Source organism: Bactrocera latifrons, unplaced genomic scaffold, assembly GCF_001853355.1.
Source record: "Bactrocera latifrons isolate USDA-ARS-PBARC rearing strain unplaced genomic scaffold, ASM185335v1 scaffold_853, whole genome shotgun sequence".
Classification (NCBI taxonomy): domain Eukaryota; kingdom Metazoa; phylum Arthropoda; class Insecta; order Diptera; family Tephritidae; genus Bactrocera; species Bactrocera latifrons.
Window position 1 is genome coordinate 1 of NW_017537549.1, and position 9794 is coordinate 9794.

The window sequence follows — 9794 nt, forward strand, 5'->3', positions numbered from 1 at the left end:
AACGTAGTGAAAACATATTTAATTTTAAAATGTTATTGAACAATAATTTATTTTATAATTTTGTTTATAAAATTTACTTAATTTTAATTCCAATTTCTCACTGAGCTACCTTTTTTTCATGCTCACCAACACAGTGACAGATCCTCTCATGCCGACCACTGATCTAGCCATAACAACCGGGCCAGATATTTTATACTCTGTTACGAAGCTTTCACAACGTAATGCAAATCCTCATAAGGAACAGGAAGTGGGTGTCAAGCAAGTTTTGCGATACCTTGAGGGCACTGCTGAGCTGAGTCTGCACTACCAACGAACTGGAAACCCCATCGAATGTTATGTTAATGCTGATTGGGCTGGAGATTGCATAGATCGAAAATCGTATAGCGGCTGGACGTTTCTTGCAGCAGGAGCAGTGATCTCTTGGGAATCGAAGAAACAGGTCGTCGTGGCCTTAAGGGTCAAGGGGTAGTCAGAATTTTCAAAAAAGTATCAGTTTTTTTTGCATTTTCGTTAAGTGTAATTCTTAGAAATATTCTCTGCAAATTTTACGTTGATCCGATAATTAGTTTTTTAGTTATTCGACAAATAACAAAGAGAGCTCGGCACTTCAAAGCGCTAGTGTGAAACTTTAAATGCGTTTTTCACAAAACTAAAAAATCCTTCAATCAGGCCCAGGATTATCTATTTATAAAACTTTTTTTTTTTTGTCCGATTAATTTTAGATGATTCTCCAAGGACTTATGGTTGTCACAAACAACTATAACTTTGGAAATGAAATTCTTTTTTAAATTTCGTGACTTCAAGTTAACACATTCTATAGTAATGCCATATTACTACTTTTTAATATAACACGATTTAATAGCCCAAAAAAATACTGAAAATTGTTTTCGTGCCTCTGACTACCCCTACCCCACTGAGGCGGAGTACATAGCTTTGTCAACGGCTGCTAAATAAGCAGTGTATATCCGCAAAGTCATGAACGAGATGAGTTTGAGTGATGGTAATGCAACAAAAAAATTTAAAACCAAAGTGCGCATTTTTTAGCAAAAGATTCGAAATATCATGCGCGCAGTAAGCATGTAGATATAAAGTATCATCATTTTTTTGTTTTTGTTTCAATATCTTTTTATTTATTGAATCTGCTGTTTGTTGTAAAAGCCTAACCACAAGTTATAAAATCTTAAATTTATGTAAAAACCAGACACGCTCAAGCAGGTGATTGAGCTGTTTTGGTAATACATTGTTTCTTAGTACGCAGGCATATCTCTTCTTTTAAGGCGTTTAGATATATATATATTTAATTCTGCTGTATTCTACTGCTTTCCTTACCATAGAAATACCAAGGTCTTTATGGATATTTTCATTACGCATGTACCATGGTGAACACGTGATTGTAGTGTAGAACATTTTTGATTGAAACCTTTGTAATATATCAATATTAGTTGCATAGGTCGTACCCCACAGTTGCATGCCATACATCCAAATCGGCTTTATGACCGCATTATATAAAAGCACTTTGTTGTCTAGGCTATGTTTGGAGTTTTTATATAATAGCAAATTGAAATTTGCAGCTCTTATCTTCATTGCAAGATTTCTCCACGTAAGTCTTCTATTGAATACCAAGATAAGTTACTTCATTCGCTTGGGGTACTATAATATTGTTAATTTTTACTGCCGGACACATTTTTGGTCTAAGCGAAAATGTGACATGCTTACACTTTTGTTGTCGTCCGCAAAAGTTGAAGGTAATTTAATACATTGTTAGCTGTTAGAGATCTGCTGTACATATGATGTATAGAGTTGGGCCTAAAACACTGCCCTGTAATACAGCAGCCCTTATCTTTAGTTCATCAGATATAAAATATCCCACTTTTACCATATATTTTCTATTTTTTAAATAAGACTCCAATGTTTTATACAATTCTAAAGGTAGATTTTTTTTTTAATATTGTATAAAACACCTTCGTGCCACACCTTATCAAATGCTTGAGCTATATCTAGAAATATGACTGAACAGTACTCCCTGTGCTCGAATGCTTTTCTTATTTCGTTAGTAATTATTTGTACTTGCTCTAAGGTGCCATGTTTCGCACGAAAACCGAATTGATGCATTGGTATTGTATTATTTTCATAGAGGAAAGGAGCCATCTTTGAGAGTAATACTTTTTCAAATACTTTTGAAAGACAGGGTAGAAGACTAATTGGTCTGTATGAATACGGCTGTGTTAAGTCTTTCCCAGGTTTGCCTATCAAGATAATCCGTCATGTCCGGCAAATGGTCAAGGACAAAATAATTGAAATAAAATATGTATCAGCGGTATATATTAAAATGGAAATGTTAACTTTTAATTGTTTAATGACATATTGCGTTGAGTAGGAGTGTTAGAACTGCTCAAGACATTTATGTATATACGAGTACAAAGCAATATTCGTAACTGTAAACTCCCGTTGCCTGCTAGCAACAAGTTTCTCTTATATATATGTGTGGATTCAAATTTAGCCTTCAGCATAGATAACTTGATCAGAATCTCTTTTCTTGCTCTCTCACTTGTCAGCTGGCAGGGCACCTGATCTGTTTTCTGAGCTGGCAACAGAACACAATCAGGGTGCCTTCAACCAGCAGTTAGTGAAAAAGGCGGGATGCCAGAAATTAGTGTGAAATGAAATTTCATTGAACTGTGCGAACATACYTTGGCAAAATAAATGTTTATGTAAATTAATTAATGATTTTGCATTTTAGCATTTATATATGTATGCATTTTCAAAGTGTTTAATTTAGTGTTTTGTATAATTTATTAAATACCCAAGCTAATATTTTTCAGCAGAGGCATCCTTGGCAAATGTTATAAAAAATGCGAGTTTTGACAGCTCTCTCTCGAATCAAAGAGTCTCGTATCAAGTTATCTATGCCTTCAGTCTGAAATAAACTGTACAACTGGGAGTTAAGTTATTGAAAACTTGCAACATTGAAAGAGATGACATCGAGATCCGTTCCCACGACAGCCGTGTCTACGTAACCGTAACGGACCCGGATTTTTATCAGGCCAAGGACTGCCAACTCGGCAGAATTCTGCCGATATAACAAAACAACAACATGACATCGAGATGGAACAGCGAGTAGCATTGGAAACCACTGTAGTTGTTATCAATTGTATTAAATTAACGAATTTTACTAATAAAAAATTTCTTTCTTTTCTACCGTTACCCTATGGTTGTATGATAAAGGTTTTAAGGGTTATTGTTTAGCACCATACAAATGGCCGATATCGATATACGACCGAAATTGTTCAAGCATATCGTGGCATCTGGTGATTCGTGCGCTCAAGAACGGTATGGATAAATTAAAGATATGCGTTCACGAATTGGTGATTCCAACGTACCTACCCGACGCCTTTTCGCAAATGATTATGGTATGATAACAAATGCCCACATTCAGATTTGGCAATGTCAATAGCAATATAACAGGAACAGAGGAGAACGTATAACCGTAGCAGAGAACGTCTATCATAGAGAAGGTTCACGGCGCGGTGATCGTAAAAATATTTTTGGCTAACTTGATCGAGTTGAGCTAGTTTCACCACTGCCAGCTCGCCAGGAGAAATATTAATATTTTCGTTTGAACAGAGCTGAGCGTGATATAAAAATTATGCTCAAAACTATATATTGCTCTAACAGACGTATGTTCGCTTTTTTGCTTATATTTTTATACGTTTATATGCAAACATATGTTTTCGTATAAATTCTTTTTGTGCATATTAATAAATACATGTGCAATTGAATATATTTGAATTAAATTACTTATCAAAGCAATATTCGTAGTTACATATTTATATAACAAACTATCATAATATATTAAAAAAATTAAATATATTTACAATAGTGATAAATGTACATTAATCATACATTTAATCATTCAAAACTTATCTATGTATCACATGTTTCTTGACCATATGTGTTTATGTTCGCTTTCGCGAATTCAAATCATATTATCACTTATCAATAATAACATGTGCGCGCTGCTTATATGTACATAAATATGTTCGTATGACATTGGCACACAAATAATGCATACACAATTACATTAGATATGCGTTCATATGTAGATTGTCACCCGCAAAAACAAAACATAAATTAATTAATGATTTTGCATTTTAGCATTTATATATGTACGCATTTTCAAAGTGTTTAATTTAGTGCTTTGTATAATTTATTAAATACCCTATCTGAAAATTTTCAGCAGTGGCATCATTGGCAAGTGTTATAAAAAATGCGAGTTTTGACAGCTCTCTCGCGAATGAAAGAGTATGGTATCATTTTATCCATGATGTAAGTGCACAGTGAAAACGCTACTCCCTTCTCTCTTTGACGTAGGATGTCGTGAGAATTCACAGCATTTGGACTTTTGCCGTCGAAACGTGTCAGCTGATTGCTCTCTCACAACGCAGGGTTGCCAATATCTATATACTGTAGTAATTACCAACTTTTATAATTCAATTTTTTTGAAATTTTCTTAAAATAACTCAAAATCGGAGTCAAATGCTATTTTTTATAAATAAATAAACTTTAATTAGTTTGTTTTCAATTTTAATATTTTATATTATAAAAAATTTTTAATTGAAAACATAGAAAACTATATATGCGTATTGAGCAATGGCAACGTTGTTCAAATTAAAACAAACGAAGATTTTTGATTTCTGTGTTTTTGCCACGTTTGCAACTGTTCACACATTTTGCTAGATAAGGAAGGAAAAGGAAGGAAGGCAGTAGCGTGCCACTGTTCCTACTAAAAAATTTGACATTTAGTACGCCATAAATTTTTGCCTGTCGAGAAGTCCTATAAAAATGTCTAGACAATTTCTATTGACTGTAGAGATACCTCTTTAAATAGTATTGCTTCTTAGCATTTAGAGTTTTTATGCTCTTAGCTAATTTTGGTTGTATTTCGTTGTCAAATTGATTATGGGAAGCTCTCGTTCATCGCGAAGCCCATTAAAACGGCACCATCATAAAAATAAGCATAAAAAGAGAGGAAAAGACCGTAACAGACGTAAGAATGGTGTGCATGGAAGTGATCGGTCTGAGGAAAAATATCGGAATACTATTTCTATAAATAAAAAAAATAAATGCAGGGTCTCTATAAATCATGAATTTGAAAAAGATGTTCGGGAAACTAGGCATTCAAAATATAGGTGTTCATTATCTAAAGATATATATATTTATGATGAAATAAGTATCTAATATTGTTCATTTTTTTTTAGAAAACAGACGTATATTGCCAATAGCTCTAGTGACAGTCAAGATTCGGAAGAATATTGCACTTATAGTGTTGACAAAAAACGTAAACGACAAAAAGAAATTGAAACAAGTCTTGAACAAATCAACAGAACGAAGCGACAGGAAGATGAGGAGAGGCAGGTGAGGTTTGATAAAAGTCTTAAAAAGTCATTTGAGCATCTGAATTGAATTTGCCTTCGATTTAGAATAGAAACCCGCGAAGTAAACATAATGGACAATCTTTGGGTGAATTTTAGAATAGAATCTCCCGATTTTAGGGTTGAAATAGGTATGTATGGATAGAGAAGTTTATTTGTATTGGAAGTTCTAAAGGGTAAATTGTAGAATAGCATCCCCAGACGTCATGGTTAAAAAACGTATCGATTATAAAGGAGATGCTCTAGATTGAAAGTGTATTTATAGTGCTGCTGATTATGGTTTTTGAGATATTTGCATTTAAGAGTAAATTTTAGAAAAGCATCCCTTGGTTTCGATATTAAAAAGGGTATGTATGTAAATATATATATATATATATACATACATATATATACACTTGTGCTCATATAATTAAGTCATTCAGTACTTTTTTACAACATGTAAAAAACAAGGTATATTTCTTTAAGCAACATCCCTAATATTGCGTGAGCAAAAAGTTCCGTTATTCTGGGAACGCCACCGATTTACAGCGCATTTTCGTTTTAAAGAGTTTAAATGAATTTTCCATTGTCAATTAAAGTGTGCGCACATAATTAAGTCATTCTGTTTAAAACGGGTAAATTAAAATATTTTCGCCACAATTTACATTAATATTGTTCTTTTTTACTAAATTAAGTTATTTTTAACAAAATTTGTAGTCATCGTCGTCATGAATATCAAATGTCAAAATATCCAAATATTACCGAAGTTGTAGATGTTTTAGGATTTTCTTGAGGCAAAATTAATAACGCTGTTCAATTTTATAAATAAAATAAAACTTGAAAATTTACCGCGTAAAAAGCCAAGAAAGACCACCCGTTCTGACGTTAGGGCCTTAGCAAGGCTAAGTAAGTCTGATCCATTTTTAACCTCCACAGAAATTAGGGCTCAATTAGAGGAATATCACGGCGTACGAGTATCTGCGCAAACTGTACGAAGATGACTACTAGAAAATTCATTGAATGACCGTTTAGCAAGACGAAAACCTAACGTTCCAAAAAAAAAAATATTGAAAAGCGAAAAGCGTTTGCTAAAGACCATCTCTGGAAGGACTCTAAATTTTGGAATTTGGTGGTTTGGAGTGATGAATGCAAATTTAATGTATTTGGTAATGATAAGAAACCATATTTAAGACGACCCTCTTTGGAAGAACTCAATCCCAAATACACTAAAAAAAAACCGTGAAACATGGCGGTTCATCGATGATGGTGTGGGGTTGCTTCACGTCATCAGGCGTTTGCCCGATTGTTAAAATAGACGGGTGAAAATGACAGGTGAAATGTACGAAGGAATACTTGGATTTTCCAGCACGATAACGACCCCGAACACTGCTCGCGGGTCGTTAAAATTTGGATACGTAGTCGAAATATTAAAATTCTGAATTGGCCAGCTCAAAGTCCGGACCTAAACCCCATAGAAAACCTATGGAGGGATTATAAAAAGAGCCGTAGCTGCACGAAAACCTCGCAACAAAGATTCTTTATGGGAAATAATACAGGCAGAGTGGTACAAAATAAGTCCCGCTCAATGTGCTACTTTAGTCCAAACAATGCCTAAGCGATGTACTGAGGTGCTACGTAATAAAGGTTATCGAACTAACTATTAGTCTTAGGTAAGGTAGAACTGCAAAAAAAATGTCGTATACTTCGAATGACTACATTTTTCTTTAGGTGACTTAATTATATGAGCACAACAACATGGATGGGCTAAGCGAATGAACGCAATATTTTTATTATTTTAGAAGTTAAATAAAAAATAAGTATTCTGTTTTGAACTGAATTAAAATTTCTTCCATTTTTTGTAAAATTAAGTTTCATTCCTGTACCATAAAAGTTGCTTTGAATAAACTTTCGTTCTGTTACTGGCGTGACTTAATTATGTGAGCACAAGTGTATATATTCAGTTGTGTTCAAAATAATATGATTGCATCACAATAGAAAATACAATTACGTTTTTTAATAAAACCAAGAATTTTATTCATTTATTTGGCACAATTCCGATTTCTTTTGTGCCGCTATCTGAAGGTACTGCTGGAAAAAGGAATTCCTCCTGATTAAAAAATATATAGGGTTATAGGTACCGCAAACGCTTAGTTTAGGAGATATTCGACCTTAAAGTTCAAAAATTCGCAATATTCGTTCATTTCAAGACGCTATTTCACCACATTAAACACACTTTATTCACATTTTTCACTTCAAATGAATTAAATTACACTATAAACTTGTAAATTACTCCATATCTTACACTTGTTGCAGGATTTTTACCTAAAAAATCTGCATTTTAAAAATTACACTTTACACTCGTTTTAACCCCATTTGTTTACCAAAAATTACGACGAAATGGAGCGCAACCATGTGATAAGGCAATTCGCTGAAATTCCTCTTTTTCGCAAAAATTCCTCTATTCATGCATGTGGATATTTTCTTTTTTAAATTTATTAAGCAAATAAGTAATATTATATACATGTATTAGTAATATTATATAATAATATTAAGTAATATTATATAATAATATTACGTAATAAAGTGTAAAGTATATTAGTACAGTACGAAAATTCAAATTTTCGTTCAATATGAGTACATGGTAACCAACAACACTTTAACTACTTTATAACAAAAACTCAATAAACATATTTTTTTTAACGCAGAATGGAGTAGTACGCGAAGTACTTCAGTCCACCCGAGTATTCGCTCGACTAGGGTTATTTTTTTAAAGCGCGGCCGAAGGCCGCCAACGTAGAATCTAGCACTCCGCCAAAGTACTTCAGTCCACCCGAGTATTCGCTTGACCAGAGTTATTTTTTTAAAGCGCGGCCGAAGGCCGCCAACGCAGAAAGGAGTACTCCGCGAAATTCTTCAGTCCACCCGGGTATTCGCTCGGCCAGGGTTATTTTTTTAAAGCGGGCCGAAGGCCGCCAACGCAGAAAGGAGTGCTCCGTGAAATACTTCGTCCACTCGGGTATTCGCTCAGCCAGGGTTATTTTTTTAAAGCGCGCCCGAAGTCCGCCACCGCAGAAAGGAGTGCTCCGCGAAATACTTCAGTCCACCCGGGTATTCAGTCGGCCAGGGCTATTTTTTTAAAGCGCGGCCGAAGGCCGCTAACGCACAAAGCTTTACTACGCGAAAGTACTTCAGTCACCCCGGGTATTCGCTCGGCCAGGGATATTTTTTTAAAGTACTTCAGTCATCCCGACATGAAGGCAAAAAAAAAAAAACAAACAAAGAAAAATCGTTAAGAATCCTACATATTTGGTGTTTAGGATGTGGCAACGCTCGATTTCCTCATAATTGTAAACAATCTAACCTTTGCAACGCCGAGTTCGCTAAGTGATTTTTAAATTAATAAATTTAGGTGAAATATTGCAAAACAAAATTGAAATGTGGACTTATTTCAATGTGTAAAGTGTATATTTAAATATACAGAGTGAAAAACGTGAATAAATTGAATGGAAGATAGAGAAATACCTTGTGTTATTAGTGCATGTTTTTGAACTTTTAATCGTGAAAATTTTTAAAAATATAAGTAATTTTTATATTATTTTTGGATATTCCTCCTCTGGAGAAGTTCCCCTATCCCGACATACCCCATACGGAAATTCGGTTTTTTTACCCCTGTGCCAAAGTAATCGGAATCGTGCCGATGGCTTTAAGAGTGTATTGCGGATCATATTCCGTATTTTATAGACTACGGATATACTGCCTAGACCCTGTGCTACCAACTAAAACAACCTTACATTCGTCTTTCCATAAAATATTTCTCAATTTTTCCGGTTGCCAGTTGACATGTTCGTTGGCATATTAGAGCCGTTTTGTAATAAGTTCGCGAATTCAGATACAGATTAAGAAAATATATAATTGTTGCCGCCGCAAACTTATAGTTTTCGAGATATTTGCATTTAATGATGAAAATTTTGCAAATTTTATCTTGCAATTTCTCGATTTCTAGTAATTATTTATTTCATATTATGCACTTTTCACAATTATTATAATTTTCTTTAATATAAAAACGTTTAATTACGGGCCACTGGCACTCGATGCGTTGAGTGTAGGTTCCGTGCTCGGCGCCGAACGGATTAATGGGGGCGCTGTGATTAACCCGTCGGTGCTCATACCCGTGACTGGACATACAGTCGTATGACTTCCAGCAATCTTCTTCTTCTTGATTGGCGYAGTCACCGCTTACGCGATTATAGCCGAGTTGACAACAGCGCGCCAGTCGTTTCTTCTTCAGGTCCTTCTCCACTTGGTCCTTCCAACGGAGTGGAGGTCTTCCTCTTCCTCTGCTTCCCCCGGCGAGTACTGCGTCGAATACTTTCAGAGCTGGAG

At 34.7% G+C, this 9794-nt stretch overlaps 1 protein-coding gene across 1 annotated transcript in view; it reads left to right on the top strand.

Annotated features, from left to right (window-relative positions):
• Positions 1-4742: 4742 nt before the first annotated feature.
• LOC108977218 (UPF0430 protein CG31712) overlaps positions 4743-9794 on the top strand; it is a gene marked incomplete in the record, with an annotated part of 45644 nt that continues 40592 nt past the window's right edge. Inside the window, 2 exon segments of the mRNA XM_018946813.1 lie at positions 4743-5189; positions 5259-5415. Coding sequence (XP_018802358.1) covers positions 4960-5189; positions 5259-5415 — 387 coding nt within the window.